This window comes from Rosa rugosa, chromosome 2 (assembly GCF_958449725.1).
Source record: "Rosa rugosa chromosome 2, drRosRugo1.1, whole genome shotgun sequence".
NCBI lineage: Eukaryota > Viridiplantae > Streptophyta > Magnoliopsida > Rosales > Rosaceae > Rosa > Rosa rugosa.
The window spans coordinates 12338687-12361260 of NC_084821.1; the positions used below are offsets into that span (position 1 = coordinate 12338687).

Here is a 22574-nt window from a genome sequence, read left to right on the forward strand (position 1 = left end):
TATACTTGAAAGTAGCTATGTGGCTAACACGTGGTGGATGTGGTCGTGCCGAGCTCGACTCAAATCTAGGCCGGACTTGGGTGGTAATTCATGGAGTAATTGCCTCTGTCAAGACCTGGTTTTGATGGCGACGAACCGGGCGGAGCGACTACCAGCCTTGGTAGGCTTCGCTTGGAGGAGATTGGTGAATCAATCATGGAAGAATCAAGATGTTGGCTTGGTGATGCGCTTGAAGTGGATCGCTGGTTTTGCTGGCCAGTAGGGTGTCTATGGCTCGGTGCTAGCTGTGGATTGGAACGGTAGAAGATTTCTCTGCCTTATAATTGCTATTGGATGGCATCCGGTCTCAAGGGGGGGCGACAAAGCAATCTGGGTGCTCCACTCCTGTACGAGCAACGACGGTTGCGGTGGCGGAGGTGACGGCAACGACAACATTGACCGTAACCGGTGCAAAAATGGGCGAGCCCAGTTTGGGTTGGGTGCCCAGATCAATTGGATGGCCCAAATCACTTTGGGGACCTAATTGTGTTAGGGTGTCAAATTTCTTCTGGCTGCCCAAACAAAATTGGGCGCAAAAACAAAATCCGGATTTGAAGCCCAAAATTTTGGGATTTGGTTCTATGGGATTTCAAATTTGGGATCCAGGAGGGTGGATCTAGCCAAACCTCCTAGCCCTAACTTGGATGGCAATGACAGATTTTAGTTTTTGTTGAACTATGCCTATGTTCTAGTTTTTTCATAGTCATAGGCTTGCTTTCATTTGTGAGCACTGATTGTCTAATGAGTGGTGCTAGCATGCCACGTCCTAGACTTGCCCATGGATGGCAAGGGAAGGTATGTATCTGTGCCGTTCTGGCTTGAGTTGAATGAAAGTTGTCTGGTTTGATTCAAAAAAAAAAAATTAGACCAAATCGTCTAAACATAACTTCCTAATGAAGTTGCAAATTCTCTGGTACACCATCATGCTACACATTCTGTAAGTTTTAACAATTTTCTTGTTGATCAATCGTTCTGCGCCTGTCCTAGTGTTAGTCAAATAGTCACTCTTAAGTATAAGGGCCAAGTTATAGTGTAGGTATTGTGAGTAGGGGATATCGTACCCAAGGGATTGGAAAACTCACTCTAGCTAGGGAAAACCTAGAAGATGCTAAATGAATATGCAAATGTACAAATCACAAACAATGGCCTACAAGTGAACCAAAGATCATGGTGATTATATGCAAGGTGGAGTAGTGATTTGATTTTGGTTTTGGAGATGATTTGATTTGGAAATAACTAAATGAATACTTGAAATGTAAACTAGGCTAAACTAAATAGATGTAATGAAATGGATGTGGGTTTGGGACTTAAGGTTTTCACCTCTAACCTTTCTTGCAAACAATGATGCTTCTATAGTGAATGATGTCATTTTAATTAGCCAATTTCTCTCCTTGCATCCCTCTCGGGTATGACAAGGGACATGCTCCTCTTGGGTGTAGTATTTAACTACTTAAGTCATGCATTTCAATCCGGTTAAGTGTCTAATGCATCTACCTAAGTAGATAAAGCTTGGAGATGAAGAGATTATGCAAACCAACCATGCTTATCTCTAAGTGATTGTAGTTCACAACCCTAACATGCACATATGATATGCTATCATGCTTCAAACAACCAAGGTTAATCAAACCCTAATTGTTTCTCATGTCATGACAAATATTCATACTCGAATTGATTAAGTTTAAGCATAAACATTCAACTCTTGAACTAGCATGTTAAGGTGTGTAATAAAAAGTGCATCAAACATAATATTTACATCAAAGTCATACAAGATTGGCTAGGGCTTTCAACCCTAGCCTCAACAAACTAACTACTCGCTCATAATCAAATACGTAAGCTTCAACATGTTTATGAACATCAAATTAAAAAGTATGGATATAGAAGTGACTAGTGATGATCAACTTGGGGATGATGTAGATGAACTCATGAAAACATTAACATGATGCTAATGGTGATGGTGATAATGATTCCTCAAGTGATGCTAGACTCCACTCCTTCTTCTTCAAAGCTTGATGATGTAATGTGAGATATAAAGATGATCTAGGGGTGAAGTGGTGGAGTGGTGAAGCTTTATGTATATGAAATAGAATGGGTAGATGGAATGATTAATTTGGTGGTGGTGGTAATGGAGGTTTGTGGAGGAAATGCTAGTGGATTGTGTAGAGAATAGAGAGAGAAAAAGATGTAATGGCTAAGTGTGGGTGATGCCTTCTTCCTTGAGAGAATAGGTGTTTAAATAGATGGAGAAAGAGGTGTAAAATGGTGTTGATAAGCAACAAAGAGCAGTTCAAGCCTTGTAAGAAGCATGGAGGTGAAGTTTAAGAGTGGTAATAGATCCTAAAATCAAGAAAAAATGGCATGGGAGTAATGGTGTAGGTTGGAGTAGGAAATGATGAGTGAGGAATGATGATTAAGCCTAAAACATGATAGATATTGAAGTGTTGATGATGATAGACTTTTGGGTAATAGGGAGTGTTTGGTTGAATTGAAACCAAACGGTTTTGGAATTTGGTTAAGATAGAATGATGGTGAATGAATGCAATGGAATAAATGTTATGGTACTCATCCGTCTTGCTCCTCTATGAATGTGGCAGAAAAATACATGGCACCACCTTGAGTGGTGGTGCGCCGCCTCTTGTGCCGCCAAAAATGGTGGTGCACGGAAATATTTGCCGGAATTTCATTTTTTTCTCCTATTGTACAAAACATAGAATTGAATTAGTCAACATTAAATTAGACTTTAGAACAAGTAATTTTCATGTTTTAAGATACAAAGATGTATATGAGTTATGATAGAACACCTGGCAGAGATATCTTAAACTCAGATCATTACTAATTTCTGTTTATTAATGAAATAATGAAGTTTGTTCTTTTAAAGAAAAATCCCATCAGGCCATTGGCCATAAGTAGAGGCGGAGCCACGTTGGGGCACGGGACCCACCGTGTCCCAGTAAGATTTAGTATAAGACTTTTCTAGTTTGATATTACCATTGAGAGCAAGTGCACCCGTAGTCAAGAAAAGGCAAAGTCGAGAAGTCAAGAATTCAACCAGTCAAGTTATTATTCACTGCCACTGGACATAGGTTTGCACCCGTTTTTTTTCTTGCTTGGTCAACACTGTTCACTTTTTACTGTTCATCAGATCTTTAATTGAAATGGAAGGCTGGGATTGCATGACCGTTACCCAGCTTTTTACTGTTCATCTGACGCCTCCTACTGTGCAGCCACGTTTTGCTTTCTTCTCCATTCCTTCTTTCTGGCAGCATCTCTACCTGGTCAAGAATCTAGTCAGCAGCTTGCCTTTTTTTCTGCCCTCTGTCATCAAAAGCCAACTTATGGCTGGGCAAACTTTCACCAGTGGAAGTTGTTTTTTCTCCATGGCTGCTCACCACATCATCATTCCCTCAATTTGCCCGGTCAAAAAGTGACCGCTGGACTTGCTCTGATAACTGGTTTGCTGTGGTGGCAAGAGTCTTTTTGCATGTGGATGTGGTCCTAAGTTCGAGTATCGCTAGCAACAATGCACTTTTTTTTTTTCAAACATTAATATTATTCTTTCTTCTCAACATTAAAACTATTCTCTCTTATGATTTTAAATTCATAGATAAATTATACTTCCATTATGAAAAATTGTCTCAAATCTAAAAACTATAAGTTTGATTAATAAAATATGTAATTTAAAAAAAATATATTGATATTTTCGTAATATTATTTATTTTTATTAAAATTTTGATATATTTTAAAGGGACAATGATAAAAGAGGTCATTTTAAAGTGTGTTATGATAATTCAGATAACACAAATGTCCTCATGATACTTTAGGTCACTCCTTATCAATCTAACACTAAAAATAACAACAATTACGAAAACTGCCACTGGCAGCTCTCAGTCTCCCTCCCTCCCGTTACTGGAGCTCATCTAACCCTTGTCCATTCGAACACTCGACCCCTACCAAAATCTCTCTCTCTCTCTCTCTCAAATTCTCTGCATCTGGATTATCTGTTCGTTCGTGAAGCTCAGAAATCGATGGCTTCTTCTTCCTTGAGACCTTCGTCGACGACAACGACAGCGGCCGTGGCAAACAATGGCGGAGCTGGAAGTTCCGAGAGGCAACAACTCAATCCTGCTCGGTAAACGACGTCGTATATTCCATCCAAGCTGGCGTCTTCCTCGAATTCATGGTTGAAAGAGGAGGCGGCGCCGATGTTGAGCGTGGAGGCTTCTGCCACAGGTTCGGAGGTGACTGTGGTCGCGGCGGTAGGCGCCGCGGTGCTGGGCCTGAGAGAATCATGAAGATCATGCCGGTTCAAAAGCAAACCGTTTTGGTTAGAGGGCTTCTTCTGGTAAGTAACGATCTCTCGCATGTAGATCTTGGTCATGGAAATCTTAGTTGTTATTCGTAGTTGAGTGATTGCTAATTCAATTGAATTGTGGTTGAAGACACCCTGGATTATCATGATTGATTGCTAGGCGTTTAGTTTGTATGATTGAGCTGAGGAAAGTAGCAATAGTTATGTGAATTAGGAGTCTGAATACTATAGTATTTGTTGTGAATGACTGAATGTTAGACGAGGAACCTGCTTCGCATTGCTATATTCAATATCACTGGGTATGATATTGATGCATTTTCTGCTCACTTCCTCAGTTCCTCTATCTCGGCCATGTTCCCCAACCCCGGTTGGCCGTCCCACAAGGTCTTCAACAAGACGTCGTGGACCGACTTCGATTACTGCAAAATCCCGCCAGGTCACTACTCTCCTTCATCACCAATCAATCAATCTATCCAATTCAGTTTGCTTCTAATTCTGAATACTAGCCCTTCTTTTTCACTTCTTGGCTGCATTCTGAACATGCATGTTGTTTATTTGATTATTATGTCTCTCTGTAAAGTTTGGCTTTTTCTATAGAGATAATCATAAATTACTGCCCAGCTTTAATTATGAGGCACTTCATGACTTTATCATCTAAAGCTTATGAAGCTATACCCTATGCTTTGTATAGAAGATCGAGGCTAGGCTTTCTGGCTTTCTATTTTTGGTGAAGCTTGTGACCCAAAATAGGCCTTGCTTTATATGGCAACGACAGCATGGATTTCTTACATTGCATAATGATATTAGTTTAGTGCTTTTAGATTTGGTCTATTTTTCCCAAATGCTTTTAGTAGGTACTATCTATAGCTGCTAGCACTCGATGAAGTTGTAGAAATGAAGTAATTATTCAAACTGGGAGCATATAACTTGTATTCAAATATCTCATAGCTACTGATTTTGGCATTTGATAATTCCAGGAATTGTAATTTCTGTTTTGTAGTTGTGTTGGTAAATTTCTATTGGTTCTTTGATGATAACTTGAATATATATCTGAGTGAGGCGGCTATCAAGGAGGAAAGACATGAGGCACGGTGCGCTAAAAAGGAATTGAAGGAACTTTACTGGGGTGAAGCGCAGCATGCTTAGAGAGTAGATTCTTAATTAATGAGGTGAAGACTCCTTTAATGTGATCTAAATGTTAATTTGAATTTCTTTTGCTTGCACTTATTTTAAGTTTGTAATTGAATGGTATACTAGGTCCTGTATTGATTTGAGTAGTTCTTTCAGAAATCTAGTCGTAAATGAGGTGTCATTTGCGCAGAGGATCATATGGTTTGTGTTTATGAGGTGTTTGTACGTTTTTCTTCTAGACTCATTGGATTTGGCATGAAAACTCATAAAGAACGTTTCAAAGTTTCCAAGTTCTTGAACTAATGAACTACTGTTGCTGATTTGAAATTTTTATAATTATGTTATTTGATGTTTCATGCCTTTTTCAAAGTTGGAATGTGATATTTAATAGATTATATTGCATTGACATTCTATTGAATTGGCTTTGTGTTTGATCTTATACACCATAATGCAGTTTTTGTCAAGTGGTTTTGTTGTGATGCTTTTTCATTATGATGGTAACGTTGATGAGTGGAAGCAATTTTAATGGAATGATCTTGTCATTTATGTGTCTGCAGTCAATCAAACAAAATGGTACACAGGACTTATCTTCATGCCTTCAATCATTTCATTTGTATTAGAAGTTGGCTTATTTTAGATGCGTTTCTGAGTGATAGCTTTCTTGATGCCTAGGTGGTTCGCAAAGCGTTTCTTACATCCTGATATAGTTGATCAATATAGTCGCATTCTTCTACAGGATGAGGACCTTGGAGTTGACAATTTCAATCCTCAACGGTACTGTAGCTGCATTTCCTTTTAGCAAATTTAGGATGCTTGCTTGCATTTGAACTACTGTAAAACTCTGTTGCTCAAACTCTATATTCTTCTTCTTCTACAACACTTCTAGGTATGTGTCCATTGTTCGAAAGGAAGGGCTTGAAATATCACAACCGGCACTTGATTTTTTCCAAGACAGAGGTGAACTACATGGAGAAACTTTCAAAAGAGGAGGGGATTCAGAAGAAACTCAGCAAGGATATTTTGCAATATAAAGCTCATATAATCAAGATATTTGCGGAACATAGGTACAATTGGATCTCTGCAAATTTAGAGTTTTAGAAATTTGCCTAGGGCTTAATTAGGATGCAAGTCACTGGTGAATTGTAAACTCCAGTTTATTAAATAAATTAGCTTTTTGTATATTTTTATGATGTCACTGTTATGTTTAGTTTTCCTTAATAAAACATTACTTTTATAGATTTTTACAGCACATTCTAATTTTTGGCATCTTTTAAATTCAACAAGTCAATGTCACTGACCATGTCCAAGGTTGATCACAAGTCAGTAGACAAGTCACTGAACATGTCACTGGCAATTGCATATCACTTGTCAAGTTACTGTTATATTCATGTCACTGGTTAGGTCACATTGCATTTCACTGTAATACAAGTCACTGGCCAAGTCACATTGCATCATTGACCATGTCACTGTTATACACTTGTCACTGATCAAGTTACTGGCCAAGTCATATTGCATATATTCATAGTAATCTCCTCAAGGGAAATCTGGATGAGGAGATATCCCCTCAAGACCAATATGAGTGAGGAGTAATCTCCTTAAGAAAATATGGATGATGAGATATCCCCGGCCTCAAGGAAAATTTGAGTGAGGAGTTAAATAATTCCCTAAAGGCTAATCTCTGTGAGAAGAAATCCTCTTAAGGCTAATATGGGTGAGGAGTAATCTCCTCAAGGGAAATCTGGGTGAGGAGATATCCCCTTAAAGAAAATTTGGGTGAAGAGTAAAGTAATTCCCTAAAGGCTAATTTGTGTGAGAATAAATCCTCTCAAAGCTAATATAGGTGAGGAGTATTGAGGAGATATCTAGGTGAGGAGATATCCTCTTAAAGAAAATTTGGGTGAGGAGTAAAGTAATTCCCTAAAGACGAATATGTGTAAGAAGAAATCCTCTCAAGGCTAATATGGGTGTGTGGAGAAATCACCTCAAAACCAATATGGGTGAGGAATAATCCTCTCGAGGTAAATCTAGGTGAGTAGAAATCTCCTCGAGAGGAATCTGGGTGAGGAGCAAGAATTGAACCAATTTACCTGTGAAAGTAATTTTGATCATGGTTAGTTACATGATCAGTTACATGTTCAGTTACATACATTGTAAGTTACATGGTCAGTTACATGTTCAGTTACATACATTGTAAGTTACATGGTCAGTTACATGATCAGTTACATAATCTGTGACATGAGGTTAACACACGTTGCCAAGGAGTTAGCCTTTTCCAGTGACTTCTCTGGCCAATGACTTGTATAGCGACATGGCCAGTGACCACACTGACCAGTTTCATTATATGATCCTATAAAGTATGTATTTGAACTAGCAACACTTCCATTTTAGTAAAGCATACAACCTAAACAGCATTACACACATTCATTATCTCCACATAAATGTCTATGTTACTGTCCATGTGTCTGTATCAATTTCTGGCCAAGTCAGTGGCTAAGTCACTGTCAATCTCTAGCCAAGCCAAACCAAGTCCCTAGTTAGTGAGGTCACTACCCAAATTATTGTTAACCTCAAGTCATTGGCCAAGTCACAGTCATAAACATGTCACTGTCAATCGTTGTCCAAGTCACTGTTAACCTCAAGTCACTAGCAAAGTCACTGCCCATGTCAATGACAACGATCAGTTACATGTTCAATTACTTGGTCAGTTACATACATTGTAAGTGACATGGTCAGTTACATGATCAGTTACTTGGTCAGTTACATGATCAGTTACTTGGTCAGTTACATGTCACAGTCATGACCATGTCACTGATCACGTAACTGTTAAAGTCACATGTTATTTGCCAAGTCACTGGCCAGGTCATATTGCATGTCACTGTTATACACACGTCACTGACCAAGTTACTGGCCAAATCACATTGCATGTCACTGACCATGTCATTATTATACACAGGTCACTGATCAAGTCACTGGCCAGTGAAGTCATTAGCGTGACCAAGTCTCTAGTTACGAAGCAACTCGAAGAAGCTAGAAGAATAAAAAAAAAAAAAAAAAAAACAAGTGAAATTCTCATATAATCTTGAGATGAGAGCTCGTTTAAGAATCGCTCCTCATTTAAGAATAAAAAACAAGAATTTGCATTTCAATTCATCGAGTTCTGCTTCACCAGCAGATTTTGGTAATTGGTCAGCGCTAAAGCTGCTTGTGCAGAGCCACTCAAACCTCCTCCCCTGGCCATGTGATGGTTGTTATTACCATTAGCTTATTCAATGTGTTCCTATCAGTTGGCATGCCCTGAACACTTGCTAACTGCTCCATTTCGTGCATCCTTTGCATCTGAAGCTTGGTTGCATTCGCATGTCGAGGATGAACCTGCAAGCCCTCTGCAATTTTCAGCAGAAGGTCAATCAAAGAAATCAATATAAAGAAATAGAATCAACAACTGAAACAAGCAACAAGCAAAACACAGGAGCTCACAAAAAGTTTGGCACAACAAAGAGGGAGGAAGGAAGTGAGAAAGAATCAATAAGAGCAAGAAATAAGTAGCCAAATACCAACTTCACCGCATTATATATCAAATACAAGAAACAAGAGCAACATTACTTCCTACAAGAAAGATGTGAAGACGACAACAAGCTAATTCCAATCAAGTCTAGATCCACCATGTCCAAAACCTCCATTAACTTAATTAAACTTAATACTCAAGAAGCATGCCTATTAGCTCCAAATTGAACACTACAACTACTTCACCAGAAGATAGTTAACTCATAGAATGAGTAAATTAAAGCTACAAGCAATACCAAGCGGATATCAGGGGAAAAACCATATAATGGTTTGTTCAAGAATCTGTCTAAGATGGTGCCGGAATACAAATATACAACTAATTGAACAAGAAATTACTAAAAATATGCTCAACTCCATGCAAAGCAGCAGCAGAGAACTACAAAATGGAAAGAGGAATGAAAAACAGGAAAATACCAATTGGGCCAACTTTGTTTTCCTGGCAGAATTCGATCAAATCTTTCATGTTGTTCACAACCTCTTATATCTGTTAAAAGTTAGAAAGTTAGCAACTTAAATAAAATTCAAGTATAAAGATATACATGACATAAAAACTGAACATTATCTAACTCAACGATCACGTCCATGAATGCAATAAAATATACCTGCAAACACCTCACATATCTTTTAGAAAAGCCAAGTCATTCAGTGACTGCAACTCCAAACTCTTTGCGAGCTACCGCCCAGCTGGCAGAACCTTGAAGGAAACAAACAACATCAGTGAAGCCCTACTTCTTTATGAGGAGACATTAAAATTGAATACCAAACTGGTTGATCACCTCAAAAACTCACAAATTACTATTTGCTTGTAGATCCTGCTGAGAAACCCCATCAGATCCACTTTCAACAATCGTACTCTGGCACTTCTGTGCAACCTGAACCAACTGATTGACCTGGAAAATATCATGCCTTGTAAGTTCACCACATGAGTCTATACTTAACCTTATCTACTTGTTTCTTACGTCACAGCTCTATCTACTTAATTCATCGGTTTTCATCACTTAATTACACAGCACACTTGAAATTCTGGCATTAAGAGGCGCATATGTTTCTTTCAAAAACACAGAGAAATTATCAAAGTAAAATTTCAGAACTACAACAAAACATAACTTAAGATGACTCATTAGAAAAAGCAAAGAACGAGACACTACCTTACCAAATTATTGCAATCACTATATCTCACATAGTCAATTTTCTCATCCAAGAACATACATGCAATCACTACCTTACCAAATTATTGCAATGTCACTACCTTACCAAATAACTAAAAACACAGAAACCAGATACACGTGAGAGTGAGGAAATAGATAACCAAGTCTAGTACTTCATTACACAAATCTATTTCCCCTCCAAGAACATGAATTTTAATAAAGATCACTTCTTAACCAGCAAACATGAATTTATCACTCTAATTTACAACTGAGTTCACTCCGTGTTCCATGTTTTCAAACTTTTTTCTCTTTAGTTGAACAGGTTTTCACGTTAATAAACCAAACAAAGAAAGGAATTCAATTCATTAACTCAACCAAATTGGTGGCTGTGCAACGCAAAATTTGATTGTACTCCTTAGAATCTCTCTGATGGTGAAAACTAATTAACCTGGACCGAGATTTCGACTATTCATTTAGATCCAAATTACAAGTGTTTCTTGTGCAGAACATAAACAACATAATTTGTAAGCCAGATTTTCATTTGATGTATGCCAGCAGATCTAAACTCGAAATAGTGAAAGAAAATAGACGAATTACCTTGCAAGCCGGAATAGTGGACACCGAGGCCAAGCTAGTAGGCGTAGCCACTGATTGGTGTGAGATCTTAGACATTGAGATAACCTTACAATTCACTCCTACTCCAACAAAATAACAAAAAAAACTATGAAGATTTCACGCAAGAGTCGATACAATCTACAAAAACAGATCGAAAATCCAAAAGCAGAAAATTCAAAGTCCAATACCACAAGTCGGGATCAGCAATCGGCGACGAATCAGAAGCACATGCGCCGACTATCACGGTTGCAACAAAGCACATTCACTGGAATCGAGCCGCCGCCGCCCTCCGATTCCGGAATCCAACGGGAATTGGAAATTTTTTGCTCCTTCCCTTGGTCTCTCTCCGAAATAGCCAAGAACAAGAGAGAGAAGATTTGAGCTCTAGGATTTTTTTTACTCTAAGGGCATAATGGGAATCAGAAAAATTTAAAACCGACCTTTTATAACATTAATTCATTACTAATAAGGACTAAATTAATATTATTAACAATTCATAATGGACATTTTTATCAAGTGGAAAACTAGGTGACATTTTTATCATTTCACACTTTAATGTGACATTTTCCATCATTTCCCTTATTTTAAATTTGTTTGTTTTAACTTTAGAGTGCCCACTGATCTTAAAGTTCTGGCTCGCCACTGGCCATGGAGTCTCCGTCCTGCTTTACTAGTTGACTAGTTGCAGTAAAAGTCTTGACGAGGAGAAATGGATCCGAATATGGAGACGCGGGTCAACGAGTCTCTGCAGCAGCTGCCGACGACCCAACAAGGGTCGACGGAGGCAGTGTCGCGACTCGACATTGAAGCTCAGCGACTCGCAGACGAGTCAAGCCTCTACGATTATTTCGCTGCTACGGGAATCCGAGTGGATCGAGTCGAACCCGGACTCGTCGTCTCTTCTTTCAAGGTCCCTCCCCGCCTCACCGTGAGTACTAGTCTCTCACTCTTCTAAATATTTAGCTTTTGAGTTGGATTTTTTTATTGTTCTGATGGAAGGGTTTAGCTTTTTATTTCATTTTCGGCAGAGAAGAGACTAGTTTGATTTGGGAAAGTTGATTGCAGGACAGAGCTGGAAATTTTGCCAATGGTGCAATTGCAAACCTTGTTGATATAGTAGCTCACTCTCCAATTTATGTTGTGGGTCAACCTGCTAATGTTTCAGTAGACATTTCCATCTCGTATTTGTCAACTGCAAAGGTCCATGTAAGCAACCGAAGCTTTCGTCTCAAGTATTATGTATTCCTCCTTTGAATCTGTCGTTGTCATATCTGTATATTACCTCGTTTCGTTAATATGTAACTGAAAGTGACTTCACATCTGGTTTCAGAAATTTTTTTCTGTACTTGTCGTTTGGTGTTTGATGGTTATTGGTATATGGTCTGCATTTGGATTTGATAGTTCCGGCTATGGCATGCTGACATGCATATGATCTCCCAATAGTTCCGGTGCTAACAGATTTCCAAAGAAGCATATGACAGCTAATTTCTGTTAATGTTAAATTTCAGGATGAGTTAGAGATCACCTCAAAGAGGTTAGGACAAAGAGGACGTTATACTGGAATACTTGTGTGCCTGAGAAACAAAGTGACTGGGGAGATCATTGCTGAAGGTCGGCATTCAATGTTTCTTTCGAAAGTTGTTCCCAAACTCTGAGTCTCCTAGTCCTTTCCACAGACAGACGGTTGTATAAACGAACTCTATATGATGGAGGCTCTTGGGGTTGGATCCCATTAGGTTAGACGTGTGTAATTAATTATCATCTGCCTGTTACATGATGAGGATCAAGCATCTGACCTTGATGTGTCATTAAGTAGCAAGGACTGCTTATATTCCACAAAAAGAGCAAAGACAATGTTGCTTTCGGCTTCAACGTAATGCTGAGAGAGTTTGTTGTCTGCAGACTGTAGTTGGCCCTTTGTGGTATCAACGTTTCTGTGATGGATTAGATTTGATGTTAATTTTGATTTGGATTGTCATGGACCAAAATGAATTATTGAGGAGATAAAAAATGTCTCTACTCTTTTAATATAGCCTGTATAATTGGGAGTATGATCAGTTGATACAGCTCCTTGCAACTGCTGGTTCGCTACATCTTGTAGATACAGACCTCTCTTTAACCTCTTTAACATCTCTGGTTACGTACTATGATGTTTTTACTAATCTTGAGTGGTTGGATTCAGAACTAGGTATGTAGTAGCAGAGGTTATTTTGGATCCTCACGAAGAAATGCTGAAATTACAATTACCCCATATCATAATGTTACAAAATTAATTCCTGCTGAAGTGTTGGCTAGCCGATTAAAAACACCTCTTATACATGAGATTATCACACGCACTTTGATCACCATCTGTATTACAAGCGGGATTGGGATAATGGTTATATTGTTTAATGCAATATGGAACTATCAAAAGCTGATCTTCAATTGTTATGAATTGAAATTTGACTTGAGCACAAGAAACCGGAAAATTCAGTACTATTTTCAAAGGCTTCATGCCAATTCCGGATTTTTATTTAACAGATCAGTTCTATTATAATTTTCCAATTTTACACACATTTTTATGGTTATGGTTTCAAATGAAAGACAATCAAGGCGCACACAAGTGCTTAATAAATACTTAAGCAGTGAGGAGATAATTTCATCCACATTTTTGGGTCACGATCCAATTTAGTTTAATCTGATTTCAAAGTACAACAGCCAATCATCATCCATGCTCACCTCATAATCTCATTTAAAATCATAAAGGGTACCACGTTGTACGTTATGCACTGGCAATTCACTTGATCTATGATATTTATTTAATTATATTTCAATTTGTGAGATGATTTTTGAGAAAGACTATTAACAAAGCAGGGCCTGCATTCTCCGTACTGCTACTATATATTGTAAGATCAAATATGGACATAACACATATCATCATAAAGTAATTGATGATTAGCTTAATATCAATCCTAGTTTAACATGGATACAAACAGTGAATCAATACTAGTGACTTAATGAAGTAGTGTATCAATTCATTAAGGATAGTAATCCATTGCTTAGTCGACAAGAAAGGCTATAAGTTGTGATACATTAGGAATCTAATAGTGAAACCTAAACCGACAAGGAATGCTTTAATGGGAAGCTTCTTGAGGTTTAAGTCTCATATATATACAGATGAATTGGTCCCTGATTACTACCACGACTATTGCATATTGTTCTGTCCATTGAGAAGCAAGTTGGTAAGTAACAGAAGACCATATTCAGTGATCGTGTTTAGCAGCTGCATAAGATGGAATCCATGACAGTGATTGCTGAAGGTAAGCCTTAATCCTATTATGATTGTTGTGCATATGTTGTGAGCATGTAACTATGGTTTTACAATTGGTATCAGAGCATAGGCTCACAAATATGAAAAATCGTTTTAGGGTTTTGCAAAACAAACATAAATTTTTTTTTTTTTAAGGGTTTTTTGCTTTACGGGTCAAGTAATTGATCAGGTTACTGACCAAGTCACTGGTCATGTAACTGGTCAGGTACCTGACCAAGTAAGTAACTGACCAGGTAACTGACCAAGTAACTGGTCAGGTACCTGATCAAGGTAAGTTACTTAAGTCGACTGCTGCATCTGGTTAATTATAAAATTCACGCTTCCGCTATGATTTTTTAGCAGCAAATTGGGGAAAAAGCAAAAACAGGTTTTTCTGTGAAAATTGTTTTCGATTCATAGCATGATAATTAAGTTTTGATTGTGCCCAAGAACCCTAGTTGCATTCCCGGCGTGCGTTAGGCTAGAGTAGATGGTGACCGGATGAAATTTACAATTTCTTGATTGTTCTGTGGTTTCTTGGAATCGAATCAATTTTGGTTATGCTTGAATATGCATGTTGAATTGATTGATGATATGGTATTGTATCTGTGATTGTGTAAAATTGTATGAAGAACAGAAATCTCCCAGATTTTGTTTACACGTTAAAGTTGACAGATACAAGAGCTTAATTTTCTTACAAGGATGAATCTGGTTAGAATGTAAAGTAAAAGAGCTCATATGTTTTGTGGTTTTCTGTTGGCATAAGTGATTATGATGCACAAAGCATCCTTCATTGATGTTGGCAGAAAACATTGATCAGGTACGTGTAACTGGTCAAGTAACTGACCAAGCAACTGACCAAGTAACTGTACCTGATCGAGTAACAAAACTGAAATTGTGTTTTGTGTTTTAAAACTATGCTTCAGTTTTATCTTCCAAAGAAGTGGTTAAGTATGGTTTTAGAATACAAAACAGCAGTATGCATGCTTGATGAAATAAATACGGATACTTAGAAATTTTTCTTCTGTCTAAAGATGTGGATAAATTTTTTTGGATAACTTGTTTTCATTGAACATGGCATATTGATAAAGAACTCCAGGATATTAAGTTTCTGCTCAAAAGTGATGCTTAATATTGTTTTTGTTATGGACTGACATGAATGCAAGTATGGTTGTTTAGGTTTTCTGTATGTTCTTGTTTTGGTTACTTAAAGCTAAATAAAACACAGAAAACTTAAACATATTTTCTTTACAAACTGAGAACTCACTCGAATTTTTGTTTTGCTCCTTAGGTAACTCTTACATGAACTTGAAAAGTGTCTTGATGTTAACTGGAACCAACTATAGAGCTTGGCTAGACTCTGTGGAAAATTATATGGGAATGCATGAGAACATAGACTACTGCTTTACTGAGAATAAGCCTGAAGAGTTAAATGAAAAGAGCACCAAGAAAGATACTGACCTTTACAAGAAGTGGCATAGATCCAATAGAATGGCTAAGAACCTCATCAGAACATCTATGTCTAAGACTGTCAGGGGAAGTATAGAAGAGCCTGAGCTAGCATCAGATTTTCTGGAACTCATAGGTGCTAAGTTTAAAGAAAGTGAAAAAGCAGAAGCAGCTAGGCTGACTAAGGAGTTTCATGATTTGAAGTACATGGGTTCAGGGGGAGTTAGAGAGCATATTATGAAGATGATCAATATAAATGGCAGACTCAGGGAACTCTTAATGGGGGTTAGGGATGAGCAAGTAGTGCATTATGCACTACATTCCTTGCCTAACAGTTTTAGTCATCTTAGGACCAGTTACAACTCTCAAAAGGGAAACTGGACTCTAGATGAACTTATATCCATCTGTGTGGATGAGGAATCTAGGATCAAGGAAGAAAAGGAACCTGCTACAACCATTAACCTCATTGAGAAGCCTAAAAGGAAAAAGCCCCAGAACAAGCTCAAGCCTACCAAAGCCATAACTAAGAGTTCAACAGCTGCAGTGGCCAAGGAAAACAGGCCATTCAGGTTCAAGTGCTACTTTTGCAAAAGAGTAGGACACATGAAAAAGGACTGCACTGGCTATAAGAATTGGTTAGTCAAAAAGGGTAAGATTTTTTCTAATACAGTTTTTTCCTTAGAAATTAATCTTATAAATGTTGAACCACAGTCTTGGTGGATAGATTCAGGCTCACCTATTCATATTACTAATTCTTTGCAGGGATTCATAAGGAGGAGAATCCCAAAAAGTGATGAAGTGAACCTGTGTGTAGGCAACGGCATGAGAGTGGCAATCAAGGCTATTGGAACCTTAAAGCTCGATTTAGGATTAGGAAAATTATTAGTTCTGGACAATGTTTTTTATGTACCTTCCATGAGAAGGAATTTGGTTTCAGTTTCTCTTTTAGTAAAATCTGGTTGTAGACTTGTTATGGATAGTAATGGAATTCTTATTTCTAAAAATTCTGTTCAAATTGGTTCTGGTGTTATTATGAATGATTATTTACAGTTAAATTGTTCAATGGCTCAACAAGAAATTTTACTTGTTGAAAATAACACCAACAGTACTAGCACTTTAACAGGTGTTAAAAGAACCAAACTAAATGAAAAGTCTGCATTTTTATGGCATAGAAGACTCGGCCATGTTTCAAAAGAGAGACTGAAAATTTTGGTGAAAAACAACATCCTAAATGAACTTGATTTTTCTGATCTAACAGATTGTGTTGAATGCTTTAAGGGAAAAATAACTAATACTAGAAAGAAGACTGCATATAGAAGCCAAAATTTATTAGAACTCATACACACTGATATATGTGGACCATTTAGGCATCAAACTATCTGTGGGAATGTGTATTTTATCACATTCATTGATGATTTTTCTAGATACAGTTATGTTTATCTACTTTCAGAAAAGACACAAGCATTGAAAGCTTTTCAAATCTTTAAGTCTGAGGTAGAAAATCAACTAGAAAAGAAAATCAAAACAGTAAGATCAGATAGAGGGGGTGAGTTCTATGGCAAGTACACTGAATCCGGCCAACAAAAGGGTCCATTTGCCTTGTTTTTACAAGACAATGGAATTAAAGCTCAATATACAACACCCTATAACCCACAACAGAATGGTGTTGCAGAGAGAAAGAATAGGACTCTTTTGAACATGGTTAGATGCATGATGTGTACAACAGGTTTGCCTAAATTTCTGTGGGGTGAGGCTTTAAAAACTGCAAATTATATTTGCAACAGAACACCTAGCAAAGCCATAGAAAATACTGCTTTTGAGCTTTGGTGTGGCAGGAAACCTAGTCTTCATCACTGCCATGTTTGGGGATGCCATGCAGAAGCTAGGATTTATAATCCAAGCTTGAATAAACTTGATCCTAAGACAGTTAGTTGCTATTTTATAGGTTATCCAGATAAATCTAAAGGCTATAAATTATATTCTGCTTATCATTCACCTAGAATTTTTGAAACACATCAAGTAAAGTTTCTAAGTGAAAAAGTTCACAATACAAACCTTGAGGATTTATCCTCAGATTTTGAGGAAATTGTGTCGGATGAGAATATAAGCGTAGCATTGCCTTTAGAACAAGAAGTAACTGATCAAGTCACTGGTCGAGTAACTGACCAAGTAACTGATCACGTACCTATAACTAGTCAAGCAACTGACCATGTCACTGACCGAGTAACTGTCACTGGACAAGTCACTGACCATGTAACTGGTCAAGTATCTGACCAAGTCACTGGTCGAGTACCTGTAACTAATCATGTCACTGACCAAGTAACTGGTCAAGTACCTGTCACTGGTCATGTCACTGACCACGTAACTGACCAAGTAACTGTCACTGGTCAGGTAACTGACCACGTAACTGACAACCCTCAGCCTAGAAGATCACAGCGAGCAAGAAAACCAACTTATGGGGGGGAAGATAGTGACTACATTGTTTATCTGCAAGAAGCAGAAATTGAAATAGATTGTGCAGAGGACAATGATCCAACTACATTTAACCAGGCCATTGAAAGTAGTGAATCTCATCAATGGCAGCTAGCAATGGAAGCAGAAATTAATTCCATGAGTCAAAATGCAGTTTGGGAATTAGTTGAACCTGACCCAAATCAGAAACCTATAGGTTGTAAATGGGTTTTCAAAACCAAAAGAGATGCAAATGGCAATATAGAGAGACATAAAGCAAGATTAGTTGCCAAGGGTTTTACACAGAAGGAGGGCATTGACTTTACTGAGACTTTTTCTCCAGTTTCTACAAAAGACTCATTTAGAATAATCATGGCTTTAGTTGCTCACTTTGATATGGAGCTACACCAAATGGATGTTAAGACAGCCTTTTTGAATGGTGAACTAGATGAAGTGATTTATATGAAGCAGCCAGAAGGTTTTGTGCAAGCTGGAAGTGAAAACTTAGTATGCAGGTTAAGAAAATCAATTTATGGCCTTAAACAAGCTTCTAGACAGTGGTACAAGAAATTTGATTCTGTGATTTCTACTTTTGGATTTACAGAGAATCTTGTTGATGAGTGTGTTTACTTGAAGACAATTGGGAACAATTTTATTTTCCTAGTACTCTATGTCGATGATATACTTTTGGCTAGCAGTAATTTTAAACTGCTTAAAGACACCAAGAGTTTTCTGTCAAATAATTTTGACATGAAAGACTTAGGAGAAGCATCCTATGTACTAGGCATTGAGATTAAAAGAGATAGAGCACATAGACTACTTGGTTTGTCTCAACAGAATTATATTACCAAAGTTTTGAAGAGATTTGGTATGGAAAAGTGTGCAGCTGGAGAAGTTCCCATGTCCAAAGGTGATAAGTTAACCAAGAAGCAGAGTCCTAATAGTGATGTTGAGAAAGAAATTATGGAGTCAAAGCCTTATGCTAGACTTGTAGGAAGTCTCATGTATGCACAAGTCTGCACTAGGCCAGACTTGTCTTTTGCAGTAGGGATTTTATCGAGATTTCAATCTAATCCAGGCCATGAACATTGGGTAGCTGGGAAGAAAGTGTTGAGGTACCTGCAGAAAACTAAAAGTCACATGCTAGTTTATAGGCAAGTGGAGGATTTGAAACTCGTTGGATTTTCAGATTCTGATTTCGCAGGGAACTATCCAGACTCCAAGAAGTCAACTTGTGGATATGTGTACATGCTAGCAGGAGGTGCAGTTGCTTGGAAAACCATGAAGCAAACACTAGTTTCAACCTCCACCATGCAAGCTGAATTTATTGCAGTATATGAAACTGTGTGTGAAGGACTTTGGATCAGGAATTTCTTGATGCAGACCAAAGTGTTAAGTCACATTGTGGCAGGCACACTTGTGATTTATTGTGATAATGAAGCAGCAGTTTTCTTTAGCAAGAACAGTAAAAGATCAAATAATTCTAAACACATTGATCTAAAGTATTACAGTGTTAGAGAAAGGGTAAAGCATGGTAAAATAGCTGTTTTGAGCATTGACACGAATTCGCAGCTAGCAGACCCCTTCACCAAGGCCTTGTCAGTAGCAGCATTCCAGAAACATACAGTCAGCATTGGAGTTTTAGCTAATCTAGATGCTTAGGTTCAGTAGAGAGTTAATCCAGTTGGAGCAATTTAAATTTCTAAGGTTTTTGAGTTCTTGTATTTTTTAGTTGTGATCTTTTGACTTTATTTATCACAACTTATTTGTAATGACAGATTTTATTATTAATAAATTTTGAGGTATTTTCAGATTCTGGTTATTGCTGCAGTTTTTGTTGAATGTTCTGAAAATTATCGATTTTGTGTTTAAAGTTATACTTGCTATCAGATGGCTTAAATCATGTGAAGCATGATGTTAAGGTTCAAGCAATATTTTTAAGCCATCAGTGTTCAGTGAATTTGCTTGAGTTTCTGGTTTTAGAAACATAAAGTAGGACCTAATATATGTTTACTTGTTGATACACATTAACATATATTGTATCACTTCTGGTTGAACATATGTAGATTGCAGAAGCTTGTGTTAGTGGTTTTGAAACTCTGCATTTTTGTTAAAATGTATACTGTTTCTTGCTCTACATAAGTAACTGTGATCTGACCATGTTGGAATGGATTTTCGATTTGAGTTTGTTATCTGGCGCGCACTTCAGTAAGTTAAGTAGGTTTTGATGTTCTCTGGTGCAAATCATCGAGCATGATATGTGTGAGTCCAAGGGGGAGATTGTAAGATCAAATATGGACATAACACATATCATCATAAAGTAATTGATGATTAGCTTAATATCAATCCTAGTTTAACATGGATACAAACAGTGAATCAATACTAGTGACTTAATGAAGTAGTGTATCAATTCATTAAGGATAGTAATCCATTGCTTAGTCGACAAGAAAGGCTATAAGTTGTGATACATTAGGAATCTAATAGTGAAACCTAAACCGACAAGGAATGCTTTAATGGGAAGCTTCTTGAGGTTTAAGTCTCATATATATACAGATGAATTGGTCCCTGATTACTACCACGACTATTGCATATTGTTCTGTCCATTGAGAAGCAAGTTGGTAAGTAACAGAAGACCATATTCAGTGATCGTGTTTAGCAGCTGCATAAGATGGAATCCATGACAGTGATTGCTGAAGGTAAGCCTTAATCCTATTATGATTGTTGTGCATATGTTGTGAGCATGTAACTATGGTTTTACATATATTAGTAACATTCAACGGTCATTGATTTCTTCCTTACTACTAACACGTTGGAGTGAGTGTCTGTCCATAGATACGAATCTGAAGGAAGAAGAAGAAGAACGTGAGAAACTGAGAAAGTCAACATGGAGAACGAGGCAAAGAAGTTTTTGGAGCTGAGCGAGCAAGAGTCGGAGACTGTGTCGGGACTGGCCTTACCAGAATTCCGGCTCGGTGAGGCAACCATCTATGATCATTTGGTTCTAAGAGGCATCCGAGTCGACCGAGTCGAACCAGGGCTGGTTGTGTGTACTTTCAAGGTCCCTCTACGGCTCCTTGTAAGTGTGAAACATAGATCTATTGAAAGTTTACTTGGAGTTAGTGTTTTGGGGAAACTTTTTGAGATTTTGGTGTTGTTTTGGTTTGTTTTTGCAGGATAGAGATGGAAATTTTGCAAGTGGTGCAATTGCAAACCTGGTTGATGTAGTTGGTAGTTGCGTGGTTTATGTTTCCGGTGCACCTATGAATGTCACGATGGAGATGTCCATATCGTATTTGTCAGCGGCAAAGCTTGATGTAAGCATTCTTCCTTCTACTCAAATTCGACATTTCAAGTATTGAATAATGTGGAGAACATGTTAGTCTGCTTGGATGCAACGTACGTCAGAGAAAAAAAAATCAAATTCAACACTAATTGACAATGTGAATAGCAGTGTTCTAAAAATTCTTTTAATCAAGGCTTGACTTTTTATTTCTAAGTACTCATTATATGTTCAAAATATTCAAAATATAAAAATGTTTAAAATATTTATTCCTTAATATTAAAAAGCAGGAATTAATTTTATAAAAATGTTCAAAATATTTATTCCTTAATATTAAAAAGCTATGACTTTTTATTTCTAAGAGCAACTCCAACAGCTTCCCCATATTTTGATTTTTCTCTACTTTAGGGAAAAATAAGTCTCTTTTGCTCCAACAGATTTCCTATAATTATCCCTATTTTAGAGAAAGTGAGGAAAGAGAAAACCAAATTCCCTATATTTACAACAATCTCTAAAATTTAAGGAAGAATATGGAGATTTTAGAGATTGCTGTAAAATAGAGAATCTGTTGGAGTTGGAGAATAAAAAGATGTTAAAGCTTTGACTTTTGCTTTCCTATTAGAGCAACTCCAACAGCTTCCCCATATTTTAGTTTTTCTCTATTTTAGGGAAAAATGAGCATCTTTTGCTCCAACAGATTCCCTATAACTTTCTCCATTTTAGGGAAAGTGAGGAGAGAGAAAACAAAATTCCCTAAATTTACAGCAATCTCTAAAATTTTAAGGAAGAATTTAGAGATTGCTGTAAACTAGGGAATCTGTTGGAGTTGAAGAAGAAAAATTGCTTAAAGCTTTGACTTTTGCTTCCCTATAATACAAAAATTATAGAGAAGCTGTTGGAGTTGCTCTTATACATAAATTATAGAGAAGCTGTTGGAGCTGCTCTAAGTACTAAAATTAAATAAAATAAACATCAACCTACATGCCTACCTAAGTTTTTGGGCGCTAGGCCCCTTTCCCACCGTACAATTACCGCTTAGCGACTTTCATAACATTAATAAATAGAGATTGAATGCTACTTGAACTGTAAGACTTTGAATTTCTAATGTGTTACATTTTTGTTGTTGTGAAATTGCAGGATGAGTTAGAGATAACCTCAAGGTTGTTAGGACAGAAAGGAGGTTACTCTGGAATAATAGTTCTTCTAAGAAACAAGGTAACCGGAAGGATTATTTCAGAGGGTCGACATTCCTTGTTTCGTTCTCATACACATGGCAAACTATGAGTCCAAAATCCTTACTAC

General features: G+C 37.4%; 2 protein-coding genes and 1 long non-coding RNA gene across 6 annotated transcripts; 2 read left to right on the top strand and 1 right to left on the bottom strand.

Moving 5' to 3' along the window:
• Positions 1-8655: 8655 nt before the first annotated feature.
• Positions 8656-11228, bottom strand: LOC133734700 (uncharacterized). 4 transcript variants are annotated; one of them, XR_009858526.1, is made up of 6 exons: positions 10992-11228; positions 10786-10883; positions 9830-9930; positions 9643-9724; positions 9455-9524; positions 8656-8859 (listed from the first exon to the last, which is right to left on the bottom strand). It is a non-coding gene; the product is annotated as an uncharacterized LOC133734700 (long non-coding RNA). The 4 variants fall into 4 exon arrangements; XR_009858524.1 differs by having other exon boundaries at positions 9643-9734; XR_009858525.1 differs by having other exon boundaries at positions 8656-8848; positions 9643-9734; positions 9817-9930.
• A 170-nt stretch (positions 11229-11398) lies between these two features.
• LOC133731996 (uncharacterized) lies at positions 11399-12833 on the top strand. The gene is made up of 3 exons (XM_062159453.1): positions 11399-11731; positions 11869-12009; positions 12312-12833. The coding sequence occupies exons 1-3, from the start codon at positions 11513-11515 to the stop codon at positions 12456-12458; spliced, it is 507 nt and encodes a 168-aa protein (XP_062015437.1). The 5' UTR covers positions 11399-11512; the 3' UTR covers positions 12459-12833.
• Positions 12834-20863: 8030 nt separating this feature from the next.
• On the top strand, positions 20864-22556 carry LOC133729556 (uncharacterized). The gene is made up of 3 exons (XM_062157094.1): positions 20864-21068; positions 21166-21306; positions 22410-22556. The coding sequence occupies exons 1-3, from the start codon at positions 20877-20879 to the stop codon at positions 22554-22556; spliced, it is 480 nt and encodes a 159-aa protein (XP_062013078.1). The 5' UTR covers positions 20864-20876.
• Positions 22557-22574: the final 18 nt, after the last annotated feature.

Coding starts and splice junctions, on each gene's coding strand:
- LOC133729556 (XM_062157094.1), top strand. CDS start 20,877: ATGGAGAACGAGGCAAAGAAGTTTTTGGAGCTGAGCGAGCAAGAGTCG. Junction 21,069..21,165: donor AGGTCCCTCTACGGCTCCTT/GTAAGTGTGAAA, acceptor TTGTTTTTGCAG/GATAGAGATGGAAATTTTGC. Junction 21,307..22,409: donor TGTCAGCGGCAAAGCTTGAT/GTAAGCATTCTT, acceptor GTGAAATTGCAG/GATGAGTTAGAGATAACCTC.
- LOC133731996 (XM_062159453.1), top strand. CDS start 11,513: ATGGATCCGAATATGGAGACGCGGGTCAACGAGTCTCTGCAGCAGCTG. Junction 11,732..11,868: donor AGGTCCCTCCCCGCCTCACC/GTGAGTACTAGT, acceptor AGTTGATTGCAG/GACAGAGCTGGAAATTTTGC. Junction 12,010..12,311: donor TGTCAACTGCAAAGGTCCAT/GTAAGCAACCGA, acceptor GTTAAATTTCAG/GATGAGTTAGAGATCACCTC.